Source organism: Sciurus vulgaris, assembly GCF_902686455.1.
Source record: "Sciurus vulgaris genome assembly, chromosome: 2".
Lineage (NCBI taxonomy): Eukaryota > Metazoa > Chordata > Mammalia > Rodentia > Sciuridae > Sciurus > Sciurus vulgaris.
In genome coordinates, this window is record NC_136462.1 from 34,059,105 (window position 1) to 34,083,195 (window position 24,091).

At 42.2% G+C, this 24,091-nt stretch overlaps 1 protein-coding gene and 1 long non-coding RNA gene across 2 annotated transcripts in view; both read right to left on the bottom strand.

Moving 5' to 3' along the window:
• Window positions 1-8,614: 8,614 nt before the first annotated feature.
• The window catches only part of SLC39A9 (solute carrier family 39 member 9), a 54,341-nt gene continuing 38,864 nt past the window's right edge, over window positions 8,615-24,091 (bottom strand). The window contains exons 4-7 of the mRNA XM_079127131.1: window positions 17,734-17,802; window positions 16,283-16,368; window positions 15,185-15,319; window positions 8,615-12,597 (exon numbers count right to left, since the gene is read on the bottom strand). Of these exons, the coding sequence (XP_078983257.1) occupies window positions 12,367-12,597; window positions 15,185-15,319; window positions 16,283-16,368; window positions 17,734-17,802 (521 nt within the window). The 3' untranslated portion in view covers window positions 8,615-12,366. The remainder of the gene's footprint in view (window positions 12,598-15,184; window positions 15,320-16,282; window positions 16,369-17,733; window positions 17,803-24,091) is intronic.
• Window positions 17,351-17,727, bottom strand: LOC306654002. Its single transcript, XR_013761856.1, has 2 exons — window positions 17,551-17,727; window positions 17,351-17,444 (listed from the first exon to the last, which is right to left on the bottom strand). It is a non-coding gene; the product is annotated as an uncharacterized lncRNA (long non-coding RNA).

Here is a 24,091-nt window from a genome sequence, read left to right on the forward strand (position 1 = left end):
GGGGTTCAACTCAGTCCTTAGATAGCGCTGTTAACTGCGGGAGCCTTGGTTTTTCTCACCTGCAAAGCCGAGATGCCTGCACCTCTTGGGGCAGACTGGTGGCCAGGTAAGACTTCGATAAGTGCCTAGGTGCCCGCCCAAGAGGAAGCTCCACCTAGATTGGTGGCCTCTCCCCGACCTCTCCTGCGGGTTTCGCTTTGCACCGCCGCGGTCGCCTCTCCCAGGTCGGATTTCTTCTCCTGGAACTTGGTTGCCTGTGTCGGCATTTGGCTCTCAATGCTAATCTCAAACTGTCAGTGCAGTTCGTGTTCGTGATTTACTTGCGCGCCTGGCCGATGCTCCCTAGGGACGCGGGTTCCATTCATTTCCGCTTTCCTTGGGGTAGGTATTTGCTGACTGTCTCACTTTCTGGCCAGGGCAGACAACTGCCCGGCCCCTGGGAACACCTCCCTCCCAGCGGGTGGAAAGGCTGGGTTGGCACGGGACACTCTATAAAGTGTTGGGTTAGCAACACTCTAAAGGCGAGGAATCGAGTTTGGGCAGTAAGTCGCGTCTGCCAGACCGCGCCGCCTCCCTTTCCCACACAGAGGAGCCACCGGCCCTCTCTGGGCAGCCACCATTCACTTGTGCCCTTGGGGACACTTCCCTACTCAGGGTCTCTGATTCCTTATATACGAGATAAAAATTGAAACAAACTTGCAAATGGGTAGCCTGAAAGCCAAATTAATTTACATATAGACATAGTAACTTGCCCAAGTTTTTTTTTTTTTTTAAAGAGGTATACTTGATATCTTATAAAATGAACAGATCTTAAATACTTATTTGGTGAATGCATACACTATGTAACCACCACTCAAAGCAAGATACAGAACGTTTCCCTCACCCCAGAAAGTTCCCTCTTGCCCCTTTCTAGTCAATTCTCCAGCACCACCACCACAATCACTTTTATCACTCTTATCACCATTGTACATCTTAAAAATTTTTGACCTGAATGCCTAATGGGTACTCTCCAGGGATCCCACCAGCCCCTATTATCCTACCTGCCTAGCTCCTCCCTGTATTTGAGTTTGCGGTCCTTTAATGCCTGGAAATGTTCCCACATTAGGATTCTTGCTTTTCTAAGATGGATACTAAAAACTTTGCCTTAGGCCTGGTGCAGTGGTGCATGCCTGCAATCCCAGTGACTAGGGAGGCTGAGGCAGGAGTATCACAAGTCTTCGGTCAGCCTCAGCCTCTTATTGAGACCCTAAGCAACTTAGTGAGACCCTGTCTCCAAGTAGAAAATAAAAGGATGTAGCTCAGTGGTAAAGTGCCCTGGGTTCAATTCCCAATACCAACCAACAAATAAAATTTGTCTGTGTGTGCAGTTCATTGGTCAGGACAGAGACAGGACTTTGAGTTACAGATGATAAATGCAAGGAAGAGGCATGCAGAGACATGTGACTTGTTTTGGGTGGCCACTGTGGCTGTAGTGGCGGTAGGTTTCTGGCAGCACACAACAGCTGCATGAGTGCTCTGTGGCACTGAGCTTCCTCCTCATGTGCTTCTGCAACAGGGTTTTGTTTTGTTTTGTTTTAAAGGAGTATAAGCTATGTTGTTTATTTATTCATTATTTTGTGGTGCTGGGGATTGAGCCCAAGAACTCTTGCATGCTAGGCAAATGCTCTACCACTGAGCTACACCCCCAGCTGCAGTAGGGTTTTGAGTGTAGTTTTGGAAGCTTCACCTTAGGCCTGCCTCTTTGGCTCTCCTAATATCCTTTTAGTAAATTCATTCCTTTTCAAGTTTTGACCACTTGTGGTGAGTTTGTGAACCATCATTAGGAGATAAAGCCAGGATTCCAGGAGTCATTTTGAGAAGTCCTTCAATGATATGAGTTGAGTAAGCCCAGATGATCCTAGGAAGGGCTTAGTTTCTTCAGTGGAAGAGATGGCACTGGGTTTCTTCAATGGCAGAGAGAAATCTCTTTGCCCATTCCTTTGCAAATAGGACCTCTGGACACGTTGTAACTAACAGTGGCAAAGACTGTGGAAAGACCAGTGGGAGACAAATGAGTCTGATCAATCGCTAAATACTTGAGTGACTTCTGTTCCCCTCAACTAACAGCCCAAGTCATGCCAGGTCAGCTGTGGGAGAAGCCGTTTCTGCTTCCTCTGTGATCTGCCCAGCAGAGTGCTGAAGAATTCTGGGGAGAGCAACACAAGTCTGAGGCCAGTCCAGGGCCCCAGGTCAAGTGGGTCAGGGCTGCCCAATCTTACCAGTAACCAAGTGAGACCAGCTTTTAGGGAACTTGCGCTTCCCAAAAGTGCCCCCCACTACTTAGGTGCAAGTTGATGTTCTCAGTGGTTTGTTCACAACTTGCCTATTTCATCTAATTTGACAACAGGCCAGGAGATACATATTATTTTTAATTTCCCAGGTGAGAATCAAGTTTTTAAAAAGTTGTCTATTTGAGGTTACACAGCTGGTCATTTCCTAGAATGTGACAGGCTCACAAATCCATGTGGAATGAGGGAAAATGGCAGACTCAAATGCCTTGATCTGATCTGAATCCTAAGCCCAGACCCTTCCTGCTGCAGCATAGGGCCATGTGAATTAAAGTTTGGACTGGGAAAATTCTAGATCCCTTTCATTCTTTTTTCTTTTCCAGTACTTTCTCAGTTGTCAACTTACCTAAGGCTCGATGTTCCTGTAGAGCGAAAAAGACAATTCTTCTTGCACTATAAAATTCCGGCTTCTCAGCTGAGGGACTCCTGACAGTGAATGTGCATTTTCATAATGTGGCTACTGTCTGGGGTCCAGCTCTCTGATCTTATACTTTAGTTACAGTGAGTCAGATACAAGGCTCACTCAAGCCAGAAATAGGCAGCAAAACATTCCCCATTAGGAATGGTGACAGGGTCTCCCTGGAATTAACAACCTGACTGGGTTACTGAAGTTCCCAGAACCCTGGACAAACAAAAATGGCTCTTCCTTAGCACCACTGCCACTGCTCCCTGCTCCTGGGTCCTTGACCCCACCCTCAGGTATGCAGGCCATGCCTTTTCTACTTGTTTCCAGGCTGGTGCCAAGTGAAGGACCCAGGAATGCTGCTACTCTGTTTTCTCTAAGCTGTCCCAACACCAGCATCAATTTGATGTCTTCGCTGGGCCCAAGCTTCCCTATGGGACCAAGTATCAGAAGTGAGAGATCTGGTCACCAGGGTGGGCTCTGGAGCAGCATCAGGTGTCTTTATGGAACCCCTTTGCTTCCTTCTGTGATAGGTGGGCTCTTGGGGAGAGAGGAAGAGACTTATGGTAGAGGGCAAACGGAATCCACAAGCATGACCAGTCATGCTTGTCCTTCCAGTTAGGAGAACAAAACCACCAGCATATGTTTGGAATGGATCAACTAGAACAGAAGCATAATTACTTTAAGTGTCACCAGATTCAAAGACTTATACAATATGCCCACAACTAATATATAGCTAGAAAGCTTAACCAAAGAGGAATGTTCTGAACCCCAGTTATCAAATGAATTGTCACGGAACTTGATTTTCAAAGAAGCTTGCTGAGAACCTGCATATTTCTTCCCAGAAAAATCATATATATAGTCAGAGAGTTCATCCCAGATGACTCATTCATCCTCTCTTCTATGAGAGGTGAGGGTGCCCATGGCCTGCCTTTGGGTGTGTACACCTTTGCTGTCCTTAAATAAATCTTTGCTTACCTTACTTCTTTTGCATCCTGGAACTTTCAATGGCAAAAACCAGAACAAGCCTGGGCCAGGGTGAGGTCCCATCCTTCTCTTTGGAGGGACCTTCTTGGACCCCTGTCTGGTGACACTCAGACTCCAATTTCATCACTTGGACTCCCACTCTAAAGTTTGTGATATGGTTGTGGCACTGATTTCAGCTGTAACTACACCCTCCTCTTGGTGCTGAGAACCTTTACCAGTTCTGTTCTAGCCCATGTCTCTCCGCCTGCTTTGGAGTTTTTCTGTGAAGACTATGGACTTGAGCATGGGGTGGGGTATATAGTGCGCTTACTGAACTGATTCTCTTCACTTGGCCTTTCGTCAGGGGTTGTAGTTTCCTGTTCTAGTTTGCTTACCAAATAAATTCTGACCTCTCAGATCCTGGCTTCCCCTCCTCTCTAGAACAGAACCTATGTGGTGCCTGAGAAAGGTTGTGAAAGCAACCTTGTGTGTGTGTGTGTGTGTGTGTGTGTGTGTGTGTGTTTTGCTGGGGACCAAACCCAGGACCTTGTGCACGATAGGCAAGCGCTCTACCATCGAGTCACATCCCCAGTCCCTGAAAGCAATCTGCCAATGACAGACTTAAGATCTGCTTTTGGCATTAAGCCAGGTTGAGGACCAGGCTGTAATGTTAGCCTTGTGAACTAAGGACAATTATCGCAGTTCTCTGGCCTGTTTCTCTCACCCCACTTCTCCTCCAGCTCCCAACTTCACGTTCAGCTTTCACTTGGGACTCTGCAGCAGCCTTTTCAAATCTCACCCTACCCACAACAGGATTCCCAAAGAATCCAGGTTTAAGTATCCTCCATAGGATCTTTTCCACGCTCAAAGTGACCATGTGTCTGTTTCAAGCCCTTTGCTGGGTGTTCCTTGCCATGACTGCAGTTCCTAACTCGCGCCCTTTGGCTGCAAGTCCCTTCAGGGTCTGCTGCCCCTTCTCATCTGTTCTCCCCAACACTCCAGCTAGCCACGCTGCTTCTGGCATTCTGAGAGGCTGCCAAGCTTTTTGTGTCTTTTCCACTTGTACTTTCCTTGGTCTCAAGTGCTTTCTTCTTCCTCAAATCCTACTTTAAGACTCAGCTCAAATGACTCTTGGATTCTGACTCCTTTTCTGATGTCACTCCCTCCTCTCCTGGCAAGGATTAAAATGCTTTCCTCTTTTTGTTGAATCCTATTCCTATTTTGGACTTTGTAAGATCAGGATGGGTCTTAGGCTTCTTTGCCTGTGCAAGGCTTGGCTGCTTCCAGAACCTGAGAGGGAGCTGAGGGACAGGGTGCCATGCATAGGTGCAAAGCCAATAGGTCAAAGTGCGAAGGAGGCTGGGCAGGGGAAGAGCTTGTGTGGACCTTGAGGACCAGCTGCCCTGTCTCTGGGTGTGCAGGTCTAGCAGACCCCCACAGGAAGCTTCGCCACCCACAGGAAAGCCACGTGAAGCCATACCAGTAGCCCCTGTGTAAGCTTTCTGACTCAGGCTCCTCTGCCCAAGGCTGCATAGATTCTGTTCTCATCAGCAGGGCCCAGGTCTTGCCTCTGGCCTCTCACTGCCCAGTAATTGCTCAAACCCAAGGCTGCCCATGCAGACTGTCTCTGGAGGTGGCCTGAGCACTTGCTGCCCTGCCAGCCACTTACAGCACTAACATGGGCTCTTGGCACCCAAGGGCATCCCCGGGGGCAGCACACTGTTCAGAAAAATGGCAGTGCTCCCCCTCAAGGGTAATATGTGGCTCAAAATGTACATATTAATTTGGATTCTAAGAGCAAGTATATTTTATTTGGAGTAAGGGGTGGATGTGTTGAGTCTGGCCAATAAGCCCATAAGCTATTTATTGTTACAACCTCACTCTCCCAGAACATCTGAGGCAGAGCCAGAGTGTTGGTATTTCATCTAGAACATTAGTAACTCAGGGAACCAAGTGCTAGAGCTGGGCACGAGTGTTAGCCCCATCTTTACTCAGTGAAAAGACCACAGGCATGTTACTTTGGAACCCCCTTGCGGCTTCATGTATCTAAAGGGGAGCCTTCTCACTTTTAGCATATTAATTTGGGATTCCCCCCCCCCCCCGCCCCAAGTTCCAACAGGAAGTTCTTTTTTGGCTTCTTAAAGTACTGAGCAAAGGCAAAGGCAGAGACAGAAGACAAGAATAAAATGTGTACCTAGCCCAGGGGAAGACCTGCAATCAGGGAGTCAGGAGCTGCAGAGTGAGAAGGAAACACCAGGTATGGGATGGAGGCCTCGGTGAGCAGCAGTAGAGGCCTGTGCACACGCAAGGTGGTGGGTGGGTACACTTCTGCTGCAGGTCATGACCCCTTAAATAAACCAGGGAGCAAAGGAAGGGAGTACTGGAGAGGAGGTAGCAGACTGAAGGCAGAATGGATGGCCTGCCAGAATGAGTAGGTCATTTATACAGAACTGTAACATAGATGCCTGGCAGTGGACCAAGAGGCGTCCTTGGGACCAGACAGCAAGTGAGGGAGACAAGCAGGATAAGGAGGGGAAGTCATTCAGCTTCCCCTTGAGGGTCAGAGGAATCAATGAAGTGCAAGGACCTGGAAACTACTACTGCCACATCCACAAGTCACCTGCATGGTGACTCAGGCCAGCCAGGGAAGGGACACCAGTTGGAGTGGAAGCAGGGATTATAAAGACCCTAGGTAGGCCTAAATATCTGTAGGATTTTTAATCAGGTCTTCTAAGGAACCAACTCATCTCTGTACCTGCCTCTTGCCTCCCCTTTCGGCCAGAATGGCTTCTATGCAGAGCTCATGTTCTTGTGTTGCTACCAGGCCTTTGCCCGTAAACAAAGGTTCCTACTGGGAACCTTCCCCAACTTCTCCCCTAGCTTATTCTGCTCTGCCTCCAGATTCAGCTCAGGGATCACTGCTCTTTGGAGGCCTCCTAGAGCCCATTCCAGGTTCCTGGCCCTGGGTGTCCTACTGGCCCCCATGGTCTTGCTTTCTTGTGCCAACCTCACTACCAGTACTTGTGATTTCCTGTTTGAAGTTCTCTAGGAAACACAAATTCTTCAAGGCTATGAACTGACTCTTGCTCCCTCCTGTAAATGCAGCACCTCGGAATGCTTGGTCCATAGGGTGACACTGCTGATTGAACACAGGTAGGGTTCCACCTACTTCTGGCTCTGCCCTCTGCAGAACACAGGGTCACTGCTTCCCCTGAAGAATCTGGTTATTGAGCTGTGCCCCAAGAGCATCCTGTACAGGCAAACAATCCAGTTTAGCTTCCTCAAATGCCCCGAAGCTCCCTCCCTTGTCTGACAGCTCATGAATTTGTCAATATCTCTCCATAAAGAAGACAGAGTGAGGCACACCCTTTGTCTCTCATTCCAAGCCCCGAACCATAAAACTGGGCAATGGCTAACACTGCATTGGGAACCAGCAGCCAAGACAGGAACGGGATCCAGGTTTCCCCATCCCTAAGTCAGTCATACAACACCTTCCTAAGGTTAGTTAGTACTGGATTAGTAACTTGAACCCAGATAATTTCCTGCCATACTGTTTCACATCCTTCTGACTCCATCATTCACTGCTAACCCCCAAGTGTGAGGCAAAACTGGAGTGACACAAAAGGTCACCGCTGGTTCTGCCAGGGATAGGCCTACAGCTCCCGGTGATGGTGGGGTATTGCAAATGAAAGGAAAAGCACCCCACACCTACCCAGCAAGAGCAATTCATTGAACATGTATTTAAGAACTTACCTGCTTGGACCTTGTATTCTAGTGGGCAACAGGGACAAAGTGAAGACATGTATTATAAAACACATTAGAAGAGGATTGGTTTGCTGGACATTGTGGTGCACCCCTGTAACCCCAGCAACTCAGGAAGCTGAGGAGGGAGGACGATGAGTTCAAAGTCAGCCTCAGCAACTTAGCAAGGCCCCAAGCAACTTAGTGAGAACCTGTCTCAAAACGGGCTGGGGATGTGGCTCAGTGGTTAAGGACCCCTGGGTTCAATTCCTGGTATTAGGGGAAAAAAAAAAAAGGCAAGGAGCATGGGATGATACAGGTTACAATTTTTACAAAGTGGTCACAGGAGATGAAGCAAAGGAGATACTGGATCAAGAAGGCAAGGAGGCTGGGAAAAAGCATCCAGACACAGGGACAACATAGACAAAAGCTGCTCATTTCTTACGCTATAAAAACCTCACTACAGGAAGCAGTTCTAGCTTTTAAGAATTAAAAACAACACAAAACGAAGGACTGCTGGCTGTTCTGGCTATACAAACCCTCCCTTGCTCCTGCCCCCCGCCCCCACACACTTTCATCTCAGGACAGCAGTGTGAAAGGGCATAATGCTGACTTCCTAAGATTTCAAACTCCACTGCTCAAGGCAGAGAAGGGACAAAGTGCTTCACCTGGCGACTCCTGCAGAGATGTCAGGGATCATAAACAGCATGTCTTCTTTGCTGGTTTTCCTTATGAGGAGGTTTTTAAGAAACATGGAACACTCTGGGCACAATCCCTGTAACCAGCACAGCACACACATTTTGATATATAATAAAAACCCAGCACAAAATGCACCAGTAATACTTAATGAAATGACACACAGATAATACATTTCAGTGATACACTTCATGTGTTCTTGCTTCTTTCCACTGGGAGAGCTATCTTTATAAATTACATTTGCTAACAATGACAGCAAGGCAAAACAAGTATGAATGAATTTGTGCCTTTTGGAGCAGGTGGTATACTGAGTCCCTACTCACCCCCTGCCACCTTGCCTAAAGAATGTGCACAGAATAGATACATCTTTCCTCTGTCCTTCATGGCTTTTCATTACCTTTTTGATGTTCAAATGTGGGCCAAGTCTGGCTGTCAAACAAACACTGCTAACAGGTAAGTAATGAGCCACTCACACAAGGTATGCACTAATAAAAATTTAATATCATAAAACAAACCAGAAAACAGCATTTTTTTAAAACCATTCACAATTAAAATGGAAAGAGACAAAATTATAAGGCAGCCATCCATGGAATGATTTCATGTGTACAAAGGATCCAGAAAAAGGGATATTTAAAATCACTGTTTAGGCCACCGAACCAGGGGAACTGCAGTGTCATCATTCCAAGAGACTCCCAGCCTGCAGAAGATGCCACCAGACAAAAATCAAAGCCAATCTCCCTGTGTTAAGCAACTGTATTAGGCAGAGAGTATCTAGAGAATTCCTAAGTGGTTGGCTAGTCTTTTCCCACAAGTCACAAGTTTCCTTCACAGCTCCTGAGGTGATTCTGAGATGTCTCAGGTACAGAGGTTACATCACTGGTTTTAATTTCATAGCATCTTCAAGAGTGTTCTTAGGGAGACAAGGACCATTCTGTACTGAACGAATTTTCTGACGCAAGGCAGGGTCCCTTGTAGAACAACTACAAAGGGCTCTCATCTTGCTTTGCAGCTGTTTGAGATGGATGTGATTATTATTCTCAGTCTCTCGAAGGGCTCAGGGACCAAGAGGCAGGAGCGTTCTGCCACAAGTGGGGGCTTGTACTATGAACATACAGTTCCCATGTTCAGTACCTAGCTACCAAGTGTCAGGGCTTTGATTTCAATGCTGGTGTGTCCTTCTAGTTCTATTGAAAAAGAGGAAAACCAGGCAGTGACACTTAGAAGTAGGCTGGTTAAAAAAAAAAAAAAAAAAAAAAAACCACAAGTACACTTTCTCCTTTCTACAAGAAATGATACCTCAAAACAGCCACTCCCTTTCTTTTCTCTAATGATTCAAAATATTAGAACAGGCTAACTTGGCTGTTTTGAATTGGGGAAAAAAAGGTGAAGGGCGGGGAGAGAACATACAGCCTCTGTAGACAGTACTGCTTCCATCTTCCTATGTTCCAGTGCAGAACCTCTGCTTAAAAAAAAAGAATCTGGAAACAGCATGCACAGGAAAACTGAACCAAACCTGGCACATCACTGCTTTGGTGATATGGGAATTGAGCAAATAACTGGAGAACAAGTAAGGGGAATTAGTGTTTTTCAACCTAATTTGTCATTTCAGAGAGCACTTGGAATCTGAAGAAAGTCTATCCCTACTAAGGGACTCAAATTGCATTAAAATTGACTTTGGTTACGAGGAAGGATGGACCATGCTTTTCGTCATCAATTGCATCTCTTTGGTCACCAATAATTCCATTTGTAATCATGGCAGCAGCTTAAGTATCACCAATGTTTTCAAATGTGTTACAGCATTAAGGCATCCACATCTAAGGAGGCAGTTTTAAAGAGGAGGAGAAGGGGACTGAAATGTGGTGAAGAGTAAGCACTGAGACGGCCTCTCCAGGGACCCTGCCCACCACACAAGCAAACTCCTCCTCCAGTGAAGGAAACCTCTGCAACGCTTCTTGGTTCTCTGCTGCCTGAAGATACATCTGAGCCCTATAAATCTGTATGGCTATTTTTGCCTGCTGCCCAGGAGAGAAATGAGTAGTTCCCGAGGCAGCAACTTTAGGATCTAGGAAAGCCCACAGCTTCTAAGAGCTCATTAATATGGAGGTCCAGAGGGGAAGGCAAATCTGGAAGTTTGATGGTTCAACCCTTGCCATAGTTCAAGGCCCTATCGAGCAAGATAGTCTAGCCAAATTTTTAAGCATGATGGCAAGGCACTGCTGAAAGGCTTTGGCCAGCAGAACGAATTTCGGACCACTGCACACAAAATGATAGGAATTATTTCCATTCAAATCAGACACAGGAATCTATTATTTACTTGATCTCTTAAGTTTCTAGAGAAAATCACTGCAGCTATACTATGGAAGGACTAGATGACCCCCCGCAAGCCTCTCCCGAGCCAGCTGCTATCATATCTCACCAGGAGAGTCCCTCAGACTTTCCCTGCTGTGATTTTAACACTGTATGCAATGGCTGCCAGCCACTATACAAAACCCTATCCTACGTATGCTACTTTCTTCACTGAAGCCAGCAGAGGGCTCACAGTTTAATTCCACGGCTGCTGACCCAGTGACAAAACTAGGAAAAAAATTAAAAAAAAAAAAAAAGGAAAAAGAGAAAGATCACAGGCATGCTGGCTTATGTGTTATATAAAACATTTTTACAAAATGATTAAATCCACTGCCCTGTAGAAACTAGTCTTGGTTCCATCTTAATGTTTTGAAATGGTACAGAAAATCAAAATAAATTAATAATACAGTATTATACACTCATTTGACAGAATGGTTTATGCAGATTTTGGCAAACATGGAAAATAACCTTAGTTTGTTAAACACTTTTGCCATTTCAATTGTTTAAATTATCAGATATTAGTGATTGTGTCAATTCACATGAGGAAGTGATATTTTGAGGGTTTAACAAAGCTGCATTTGACACAAAGGTAACTTCTTTGAAGGGAATTATGAAGGGAGACAATATTATCTTCATCATCACAGTTCAAGAAGTGGTTGTCCTGATGAGAATTCATTTCACACAAGTATTAACATTGCCACCAGCAGTTAGCAGCAAATTGTGGGGAGGAGGGAAAAGTTAGGAGAAAAGCATGGGAAAGATGAAGACACAGAGACATGATTTCGATAAGCTTTAAACAACAGGCAGACACTTCCCACTCATGAGACGGCTAGACTTTCTTCACGCTACAGGTGCTTATGTGAGCAGACATAACACTCTCCAAGCTGGACAAGGGCTTAGCCAGAGGGACTGCTGACCTGCTAAAAGAAATACTTAAAGAAAGAAAAAAAAAAGAACAACATAGATTTTGGTAGTCTTACTTTAAAAAAGGTCACTACAAAGATGTCAATAATTATCCACATTCACTTAATATTTAGCATCTCTTAATTTCCAAAGATCCTTTGTGATCAGACCATTCTTGAAGGAGAGGCTATGCCTGACCCTACTAGAACTTGGCCTCTCTGTAGGAATGTGCTGGAGGCAGGTATTCTGCAAAAGAAACTTCAAAGAAATGCTACAAAATACCAGTCATCCTTCAGAAGCTAGTCTCACCTCTGCAGCTCCACTGGATGGAATGGCAGGCTGTATTTAGAGGCACGTGCAAAGGAGGTGTTTAAGTCTCTCTAGAAGTATCCTTTCAAAGGACAGCTCTTTCTAGGATAAGGTCAGCTTTCAATGTGTCTTGCCCTTACTTTCCTTACTGAAATCTCAAATTAACTGCAATCACCTTTAGCATCTAAGAGAGTGGGTGTTATGAGCTCCTATCAAGGCATGTGGCATAGATGCTAAAGCACCATTTGTACACGGTGAAAACCATGTGAAAAATCAAGGGGTAAAGTGGCAGAGCCTCTAACTAAGAGATTAAGCTTAATTATCGAACACTGTATTTTCATAATTACTATTTCATTATGAGTATGAAGTTCTCTGCTTTTCCTTAAAACTAAATTCCATCTTCCCTGAGAATAGGGTTAAGAGAAACATCAAAACTCAATATGCCAAGGGCCCTTTAAAAGACAACACAAACCTATACCTAATCACAATGTGTTGCTCCTACTCTAAAAGCTTTCCCATTACTCCAGGATTGAATCTCACCTCCCTCCGGACTCTAGGAACACAGGTGGAGATGGGCAAGGCGAGACAAGAGACTGAGGAAGTGAGTAGCTGTCATGTGCCGGCTGATCTCACTGGCTGGCAAATGGCCATTGACTGAGGCTGGAACCTGAACATTTAATGCTGGTGTCCTACTGACAGGATGAGCGGGATGAGGCAACCCAGAACCAAGGCTGCCACCTCCAGGCGGCTGAGGCCTCTCCCTCCAGTGGCGTCAGGCTTGTGGCTATGCCCCATTCCGCCCACCTCAGGGAGGACATGTACTGTGGCAACATAAAGAAATGTCCCAGCAGAGAAAAGCATGGCCACTCCAGTGGCATTGACCTCTGAAAGGGCTTCTTTACTGCTCTGTGAATTAAAAGAAAGAGGAAAAATTCAGTAAGATTCAGAGTCAGAAAGACGTTCCACTTGGAAAAACATTCAAAATTCACGTCTGGTGCTACCCAGGACACTGGGGACATCTTGTGAGCAGAGTAGCTCTATGTCATTTTTAAGGAGCTTCCAAATAAGGGTTTAACAAGAAGAGTGATGGAAACAATTATTTAAAAAAATGTATTACAAATTGACAATTTATAATTATAAATATTTACGGGATACAAAGTAATGTTAGGATTTATGAATACAATGTGGAATACTTAAATCAAGCAAATTATATCAATTACCTCAAATACTTATTTTTTGTAATGAGGATACCTGAAATTTACTAGAAGTGGTAATTAAAGTACACTATTACTAGCTAAATTCACTACCATTGCTTTTCGAAACAAACTTCAAGTGCTGATTGAACAGGTTTTCCTGTATTATTCTTGAGATAGAATCAACAAGTTAATTAGATATTAAGTTTCAGACATTAATTTGTTCATTCTACTAATATTTAACAAGAATCCTTTGTGTGTCAGGCTTTAGGCTAGGTACTTGAGATATAGTGGCCATCAAGATGCAGGAATCCGGCTGGGGAGATAGCTCAGTCGGTAGAGTGCTTGCCTTGCAAGCACAAGGCCCTGGGTTCGATCCCCAGCACCAAAAAAAAAAAAAAAAAAGGCAGGAATCACCTTCACCTAGCTTAAATTGGTCTCATTTGCCAAACTTCATATAACTAATTTCAACCTTTTCTATAAAAAAGGACCTATAGGTTAGGGATGATTAATTAAAGTTTTAAGAAAAGAACCTGCCACAGATGTAGCATTTAACTCCATCCCTCCAGAATTATCAGTATCTTCATACAAAAAGTTCAAGGTTTATATTGATCAATGAAGTAATAGTCATATTTTAAAAGGAACTATATAGCCAGACACAATGCATGCCTATAAACCCACCAATTCAGAAGGCTGAGGCATGAAGATCACAAGTTTAAGGTCAGTTTGGGCAACTTAGTGAGACCCAGTTTCAAAAGAAAAAAAGAAAAAGAACTGGGGATGTAGCTCGGTAGTAGAGTGTCCCTAAGTTCAATCCCCAGTACCAAAACAACAACAACAACAGCAACAACAATGATAATAAATAAAATAAAAAATGGTTAAAGGAACGAAGTATTGTTCATTGACTGAAAAAAGGTACGGGTCTTCAGGTAAATGGGAAGAAGTTTCATAATGACTCATTTGTTAGCAATGAGATCAACAAGCCCTGTATGAACAGACTTTCAACCATTCTTTATAACCATCTCATTTTTCATGTTTCTTTTAATACAGGTTTTACTATATTAAACATAGTCAATGACCTTCAGAGAGGGCATGGAGGAAAGCAGGTTCCCTGAACAAGCCCTGGCCCAGCTGGGTTGTTAAGACTTTCCTCCTACAGCTTGACAGTTGACATTTAGGCGACACAGGGAGGGCTGTTGCTAAGAACCGTAGTCCAACTAGACAGAATTATGAGGCACAAAAAGGTGCAGCCTAGAAATGAAAGAGTGCTCAGGCTCTGAGCTGGCAAATGATACAGGTCACTGCAGGTTTAATGAGAAAGGACTAGATATTTGCCATGGGGTGATAAGAGAGCTGGGAGTAGAAGAATCTGAGTTTTAGCTGACCATAGCCATCTTGCTCACCCTATGCTCTTTTAAGGGCTGCCACATGGCTTGTCACACAATGGTATGACAGAAATTATTTCCATCCAAACCAGACACAGAAACCTACTATTTACTTGATTTTCTAATTTTCTTTTTTAAATATTATTTTATAACTGTTTTGTTTATTTATCTTTTTATGTGGTGCTGAGGATTGAACCCAGTGCCTCACACGTGCTAGGCAAGCACTCTACCACTGAGCTACAACCCCAGTCCCTTGAAAGAATCACAGCAGTCATACTTTAGAAGAGACCCCCAAGCCTCTCCCAAGTCAGCTGGAGAGGTCCTCAGACTTTCCCTGCTGTGATTTTAACAATATGCAATGGCTGCCAGCCACTATACAAAACCCTATCCTGCATATGCTACTTTCTTCACTGAAGCCAGCAGAGGGCTCACAAGTTTAATTCCATGGCTGCTGACCTAGTGACAAGTCTAGGTAAGAAATAAAGATCGCAGGCAAGCTGGCTTATGTATCATATAAAACATTTTTACAAATAAGAAGAAATTAGTCTTGGTTCCATCTTAATGTAATGTGCCTACTTCAACATTCATTGAGGTACCCTCAACATTAGTTGTGGATGGTTGGCTGGTTAAGTTATATTATTTTTTAAATACTGAAGTTCTATCACATATCTGTGCAATACTCTCAGAACTGATGAAAGAAACCTTCAAAATGAATGAATAAGGAAATGTTAAACTTATAAAGAGGACTGACTTGGAATTAAGACACTTTACATTGTACAGGTTTTTACTCCTAATTTTTATCTTTAGTTTGAGAAGGTAATTATTTGAAAATTTTGATGTAAGAGACCATAAGTTTCTAGTAGATCACAAGGAACCAGACACTTGTCTAGAAAAGCTAGGAATGGTAAAACTTACCTTACTTAGGCCTAAGTATGTCACCATGGACATAACTGGTGCTGCCAGTGCAAAGACCAGCAAGTGCTTTCTGATTCGATTCCGCTCCAGACCAGCATGCATTAAGAAGGAAACCAATCCAAAAGCTGCTGGTGCCTAGAAATGAGAAATTACCCCTTATCATCATTCTAGAATTGTAGATTGGTTCTCCATCAAAAAGTACATGTCAGTTGGGCACAGTGGCACAGATCTATAATCCCAGCGACTCAGGAGGCTGAGGTATTGCAAGTTCAAGGCCAGTTTTAGCAATTTAGTAAGGCCTTAAGTAACTTAGATTTTGTTTCAACATAAAAAATTTAAAAAGCTGAGAATATTGCTCAGTGGTAAAGCACCCCTGGGTTTCAATCCCCAATACCATAAAAAAAAAAAAAAAAAATTTACAGATGGGTGAGGTGGTGCAAGCCTGTAATACCAGTCACTCAGGAGTCTGAGGCAGGAGGATTCCAAGTTCAAAACCAGCCTCACAACTCAGCCAGACTGTAGCAACTTAGAGAAATCCTGTCTCAAATAAAAAATAAAAAGGGTTGGGAATATAGCTCAGGAGTAAAGCCCCTGGGTTCAATCCTCAATACAAAAATAAATAAATAAATAAATAAATAAACAAACAAACAAACAAATAAATAAATAAAAAGGATATTGCCATTGTCTAGGAAGTTTCTTACCAAAAGTCCAGGCAGAGTACTAAGACTGAGTTATGCCTTTTAGAAGTTAACATTCTAAGCTAAGTAAAGATTCTATAATCAAAAAAATAAAAATATTTATGAACAAAAGTCTATGAAATACAGAGATCCCTAGAGAATTTAACAGTTTGTGTATATGGTCACAAAAACATAAAGCCCCATAAGTAAGACTTTTAAAAAATGGTAGCAAAAAGAGAACTATAAATAGATTTATTCAATTCTGCAAAATGAAACTAACTCAAAAAATATTTAGTTAGGAAACTAAAAAAATGTTTTAAGTTAGGAAACTAACTAAAAAACATTTTCCCACTCTAGCAAAACATAAAGACTTAAGAGAAATTTTAATTATGCATCTATTCAGTTTCAAACCTTGGCTTACCTTATGTAGCATTATTGCCACAAACACAATTAACTGGACACTAGTCTGTGAAGTAGAAGCTGCTGCTCCCAAAGCAACACCATCAGCTAAATTTGGAAACAATGAAACATAAAATGCCATAAACAACATGGACAACAGGGTAGAGGCTGAGTGTGTGGGCTTTAGTCAGGAAGAGCTGGATTTGACTCTGGGAAGGTTTACTTAACCTTTTTTTAGCCTTCTCATCTTTTGACTGCTAATGCTTTAAGTTCTTTTTTTATGTCAGATACTTGAAATTTTTGAATTGGGAATTTTTTCAGTGATAAGAGGAAAAAAATTCAACTGTAAATTGAATGTATGTTAAGGATCAGAATAAACATTGATGAAATTACTGCTTTTTTATTTTTGGAAGAAAAAAAGAGTTCAATAAAGCATGTATTTCTTAGGATTTTTACAAAATTAAATGAAAGAATATATGTAGAAAGCTTAGCTTCTGGCCCACAGTATTCACTATCTGTTATTTTTGTGATTGTTAATGAGAGTAGTATGAAGCTCAAAAATCCACTGCTTAATCAAATTGCAATAACGAAAATGGAAGAATTTCAAAGGAGGCACCCTTCATCTTATAAAGACCTTTGGCTTTGACCTAGATGATTTATACGTAATGAATATATTGGCTAATAGGTGAATTTTGTTAGAAAAGCACGTCATGCCAGAAACGCCCAGATAATATAGGGTGCCACCTTTCATAAGCCGGCATTTGTATTTGACAGAATCCTACTGCTAGGACTAGGTTTGGGTTAGGGTTCTGAAGCATGCCCAGTAGCAATGCTGTGACTTCTGCATTCCACTTACCACCTCTGCCTACACTGGCACTTTGGGTATACACTGTTCAGTAGGGCTATTCAGTACAATAGTTTCAAGGCTCTTTTTCAGATAAGATCCTAGGGCAGAGGTCAGCAAACTTCCGAAAGGGTCAGAGAGTAAATATTTTAGGCTTTGCTGGTTATTTAGTCTCTTGTAGCTACTCAACCCTGTCAGTGTTGTGCAAAAATTGCCACAGAAAATACGTAAACACATAGGCATGGCTGTGTTCTAATATAACTTTATTAATTTGAATTATATAATTTTCATATGCCATGAAATATTCTTCTCTTTGTATCCATTAAAAAAATAGCGAGGGCTGGGGATATAGCTCAGTTGGTAGAGTGCCTGCCTCGCATGCACAAGGCCCTGGGTTCGATCCCCAGCACCACCAAAAAAAAAAAAAAAAAAAAAAAAAGCGAAACCATTCTTATCTTGCAGAACCAACACCAGGACAGACCAGGGCACATACTTGTGCTGGAGGACTTCATTAAGTAACCCCTTCCCTGACGGCCAACCTAAGAGCACTGAGTGCAAATGGGGTCAGTAAACACTAAGGCTTCCCCTGAGACAGGAAGGAGAGAGGTCCCGCTGCAGTCCAACCCTACCTGCAGCATGGACGACCAGACCCAGTGTGGTGGTGATTTTGGAACTGCTAGGCCTTCCTGTTTCTGGATCTGCAGTGAACATGAGAAAGACAGCATTAAGCATTGTGCGGCAGAAACTTCTCAAACACTGGGCTGTGATGGGTGAATTTTTTTTGAAAGCTCTTAAGAGTCATAGATTATGGGCTTCACTACTGTCTTCTTTCTTCCTGCTTTAAACACCTGGAAGTTTCCCCAGACTGCCCAAACTTCCTCACACTTCTTAAACCTCCACCACTCCATGGAAAGCTCTCTATGACCTGATTGCTTCTTTCCAGACCCATCTATTTGTCATTGCTTACCTCTTCATCTTCCCCAGTCTCCTGCAACTTTATCTTCATTATAGTATCTGTCACATTTGCCTTTCTCTATTTTATTACCACTACCCCTAACCCAAATTTTCATCAACTCAAACCTACATATGCAACAGGCTCCCACTGTTTTCTCTTCCTTTCATTTTCCTGTCATCAAATTCATCTCAAACATTCATGTCAGAATCAACTTTTGAAAACATTACTTTGCATTCAATAATTAAGAACCTGCTTTTTAAAAATTTTTATAGCAAGAGTGAAACTTTATTTTTAATAGTGTTTTATTTATTGAAATGTTTATTTTATAGAGAGATTTTTATAAAATAAATTTAGGAGCCAGAGGTACAGTCTAGTGGTAGACTAGTTACTTGAATTTAATCCCTAGCACCACAAAACTAGAATGTCTTTTCTCCATTTCTCCACTTGATACGTTTCTAGTTCTTTCAGACTTTTCTCAGTCACTCCACCACAGTCGAAACTCTCAACTTCTGCCGAGGAGTTACTAGGCTTTCCATCCATGTCTCTGCCACATCCCACATGTCTGTCATTAGTTGGGTAAATACATATTAAACACTTGTTAGTCTGAAAGACTAACAATCTTACAACATTCACATATTCCATGGGCTTCTGTAGTTACTGTTGCAGTACTGGGGACTGAACCCAGAGCCTCCCATATGCTAGGTATTCTACTATTGAGCTACTCACTTACAAAATTTTTTCTTCTTTCTTGGGGGTACCAGGGCTTGAACTCAGGGTACTCCACCACTGAGTCACATCGACAGCCCTATTTTGTATTTTATTTAGAGACAGGGTCTCACTGAGTTGCTTAGCATCTCGCCATTGCTGAGGCTGGCTTTGAACTCATGATCCTCCTACCTCAGCCTCTGAAGCCACTGGGATTACAGGTGTGTGCCACCGTGCCCAGCTTAAAAAAAGTTTTTGAGATAGGGTCTCACCAAGTTGCTGAGGCTGTCCTCAATTTTATGATCCTCTTTCCCCAGCCTCCTGAGTCATGGGGATTACAGGTATGCACCACCTCACCTGGCAAAACTATCTTCACTTTTAAAACCAACTTTAGTCTTTCTCCAACTATTCCTTTGGAGTCATATACAAGGTATCAGAAAGAAAAACACCTCCAATTGTGAAGAAAACAAGAATATTTCCCTTCAGAAAAATCACAGCTAAATGTGATGCTATTAAAGTGTTCCCTATCTGCCTTAGGTTAAGTGACTTCACTGCAATGGCTCAGGAAGGGCCAGACTCCCTCCATCCAAATCAACCCCATCACAGGACAACTGTTGCCAAGTAGCAAGCCAGAGGTTTGGATTGGATGCCCCATAAAAGAAGACTTCGAAAGAGTTCCAACCTCTGAACTCTGTCTGTGAAAGAAAATAATATTTTTGCGGTGATGGGGATGGAACCAAGGCCTTTCACATGTTAGGTGAGTACTCTACCACTGAGCTACATCCCTAGCCCCCCAATTTCTCTTGGGATGAGGTCTTACTACATTGCCTAGGGTTGAACTCCTGTACTCAAGTGGTGTTCCTGCCTCTGCCTCCCAAATGGCTGGAACTACAGAGGTGTGTCACCACGTCCAATTAAATTAAAAAAAATCTAAATATGAGCGTGACAACGAGTGCTTTGGGGCCATTACAAAGCCATAGTCTGCAACACAGCCCAAGGAAAAAAAGGCAAAATATCTGTCTCTCTTTGTGCTAAAGGGCACACCTCACAGTAGTCATAGCCAGGGGTAACTGCTTCTCACAGCACGCGTCCTCCCGGTCTCCTGGGTTAGGCACAAGGATGCCAAGGTCCTCTCAGAGTTATTAGAACTCTCACCCTTTCTTTAATAATTTGAAACAACGACACTGGTCTGGCTTAATTCTTCCTTTGCATCTAGGTAAGACTGTTCTTTCCCTATACATGCTTTCTGTGTTCTACTTTAGCTTCAAAAATTATGAACACACTGAAATCAAAATATGAAATGTCTAAAACCACAGTATGATACAGTCAACAGCGTGGCTTCTGTAACATCCTACCTCACCCTTCCCAGCAGCATGCTTAGGCAGTCATTGCAAAGCTGCTCCAAGGTTACATGATCATTATCATCTAATAGTCATATTCAAAACAGCAATGTAAACTCACACCAAGACGGGCTGTCCTCTCCACGGAAGCCCGAATGTCTTATGCAATAGAGTTTCTGTGCAAGGCAGACCCAGGCCCTGGGAGGATGGTGTTGTGCTGGGGACATAGTTCCCCTGAGCAGCTGAGTGAAGTTGGGAGATTAATATTAAAAACTGCACTTTGTCGGGGCATCTTCAAGAATATGCCCCAGTTCCTCATGTTCAAACCGTCCCTTCAGGCTTGGGATAAGAGCTTGGACTCCTCAGCAGTCTCTGGACAAAAGTTGGCCAAACAAGCCAACTCAAATGTATGCAACTTTATATCTGGAGCAGCAAGCTATAAACAGTGGCATTGGTCTTTCTATTTTTGAAACGACCGAAACAGGAAGTGTAATTTAAAGTTTTCATGAAGACTCTTGAGAGATCCTATTCATCCTCTGCATTCTTATTCTGCTGCTTTCGATGCTCCAGAAGCATATGAACTTCTGAATTTAGAATAGTCTTAGCTGTTTTGAACTCTTTGGCAAAGATCAGCTTCTACGTAGCCTGCTCAAGGATCACTGTGCCTACTGCCATCACTGCACCACATACTCTGAAGAATCTGCTGTTTTTCAAGCTGTCCGAAACGCTCTATTAGGTAGACTCTTAAGCCATTTACCAACTGCTGCCACCATATTTCTCTCTATCCAGACCAGTTAAACCAACGTCTTTAACACTCTCTAACAAAATATTCTCATTCTCCTTTCCCCGAATCTCCTCACCTCTAATTCTTGACAGGTATTTAACTTGTCAATCCAAAACAGAATTCTAAGACCACCTCCTTCAAGAAAGGACAGAAGATTAATTCCAGCTCAAAGCAACTACTGTCCTCTGGCTCCAACCTAAGGTTCTATGCAGCCCAGATCCACATGCTACTTCAGACACAGAAGACTACTTTCACTTAAATATGTCTTATACCCCCAGATTGACTGTAACTAATAAAGAATACATTTTCTACTTTTTTCTCTTTTTAACATGTCTCACAGAATGTGGCATAGTACTGGGTACCCAAGAGTTGCTTAATAAGCTCTTGTTGAAGGGTGAAAAAAAAGTATTCATCTGTAGCTCATGAAGATGTTATCACTATTATAGGAAATACACAAGCAAGTAAATAATGTCTACATGATATAATGATGTTAAAAGATGAGAACACAAAAATGCCAAGTAAAATGACATGTAAACATTAGTCAAATAAATTTCAAGACATTTAATCCTGAGAAGACTTGCAGACAGAAGGATTTATAAAGGAAGAAGTATCTGAGTAAAGCAACAGAATAAATAAATTTTGTCATTCTCTAAAAACAGTAGAAGGGAAACTAAAGCCATTAATCACTCTGAGACAAGAAATATTTCAATATCACCCCAAAATGGGAAGAACAATCATATTACTGTGTGATAAGCTTGTTTGGGCCTTTTAAAATATATAATATAAGTAGTACCTTAAAGTACTTTATAAGTAGTACCTTAGGGACTGGGGTTGTAGCTCAGTGGTAGAGCACTTGCCTAGCATGTGTGAGGCACTGGGTTCAATTCTCAGCACCACATATAAATAAATGAATAAAATAAAGGTCCATCAACAACTAAAAATAATTAAAAAAAATAAGTAGTGCCTTAAATAAAAATTAGAGGCTTTATAATTAAAACATCATTTTTAGAAGTGGGCACAGTGGTATATGCCTATAATCTCAATGACTCTGGAGGCTAAAGCAGGAGGATGTTTTAAGTTCAAGGGCAGCCTGGGCAACTTAGCAAGATCCTGTTTCACAAAATAACATAAAAAAGACTGAGGATGTATCTTAAGGGTAGAACACCCTAGGGTTCAATTCCCAGTATGACCAAAAACAAAACGAAACAAGCCCTCTCCAAAATCCAGTTTTTATAAATCTATAGGAAAAGACTATACTTTAGCATAAGTTTAATTAGTGAATTAAATTTTACTGATATTTAATAATATATAAAACCCTGCACAGCATATGTAAAACTATCATCAGACTCTTAAAGGCCAGCAAAAACAGTGACTACAGATGTAAAACAAAAGAACAAATAAAGAAAGGCATGCTACATTTAATTATTTGTATAGGATTATAGGGCACTTTTGGACCTATGCAGTTTTTTAAAAAAATTAACAAAAACACAGCAACTTTTGTTGCAAGTAGCACAGATTCATGACTATGGCTAACTTTACTTAGGTCCAGGTTAAGTCTCCCAAAGGTTTCCCAGATTCATTATTCAACAGACCTCTTTGCAAGGCCTTGTTTTCACCCCAACCCTTGATTTCTGTTAACACCTTTTCTTGTCACCTGGATTCCAGTCTCTGTCCAATGGCCTCAACCAGGACTACAAGGCACAGCTACTAGTTTAAAGGTGCCCTCAGACTTGGCAGACACCACATGGACAAAAATCCAGTAGAATCATTAGATCCACAGCCTCTTGAGCAGCTGGGACTAGGTTCGTGGACTTCTTGGTGTAGAGAGTGTCCACTGGGTGCACAGGCACTGCTTCTTGCCCAGCCCTACATGGGTATCAATTCACCTGGTGATGTGATACTGCCACCATGAAAACACTGGCCTTACGTTTTCTTGACAACACAGTGTCAGTCTGATGACTTTCCACTGAGGATTATGCAGATGCCACCTATCTCTGTTTGCAACCTGACAGTGGTGAGTTGGGGAGCTCAACAGGGCTCTAATGGCTGCCCACGTCCTCAGTGCCAGCCCTGCAGAGGCCATGTTTGCTTACACTCGTAGGCCTACAAATTTTAAATGGAAACTGACAAGAAACACAAGAAAAATATCATAGAGACCATGTGGGCAACTATGTAACATAGCCAAGTCAGATTTCATCCAACAGTGGGCACTTTTCATTTGCTATTTGAAATAAAGCACATGAATAAAACCATTTTAAACTAAATCAACTTTTTAAGACAATATTTTTTATCTATCTATCTATCTATCTATCTATCTATCTATCTATCTATCTATCTATCTATCTATCTTTGGGATTGAGTCCAGGGGTGCTTTACCACCGAGCTATATCCCTAGGCTTTTTTTTTTTTTTGAGACGGTCTCACTAAATTGCTGAGGCCGGCCTCAAACTTCCAATCCTCCTGCCTTACCTGTCTAAGTCACTGGGATTACAGGCATGCACCATTGCATCCAGCTAATATTTTATTTTAAACATGCCTATGGCGAAAATTTTTTAAAAATAAGGAATAGTAAGTACAAGGAGATTAAAAACCTTTCTAGACCAAGGGTGCTTTTTGTTTTATGTTTTTTGATATTGGGGATTGAAGCCAGGACCTCCTGTATGCTAATAAGCATGTACTCTACCACTGAGCTACATTACCAGCACCACTCTGATTTTTAAAAATCTTTATTTGAAAATCACTTCAAACTTTCACAAAAGTTGTAAGAATAATTAAATATATATCCATTTGCCCCTTTCCAGCTTGACCTACTTAACATTTTTCCCCACTTGCTTCATCACTTGTGTTCATGTTTGCTCATACACAAAAATCTTTTCTGTACCATTTAAGGGTAAATTGCATATATCATAATCTCCATTTCCCAGATATGTCAATGTGTATTTCATGAGAATAAGGATATTATCTTAAATAAAATCAGCAAGTTTAACATTGATATTTTTAATAATTTCTCTTGCATATTCTGTCAATTGCCCAATAACATCCTTCAGGACATTTCCCCTTTCCAGGAAGGATTCTGTCTAGAATTATATATTGAATTTATGAACACTGACATTTTAGGAAAATACATTTTTGAGAATACATTTCTGTTCTTGCACCTTTCTTGTACGTAACAGAATAACCCTTCTTTCAGATTTGTCTGATGT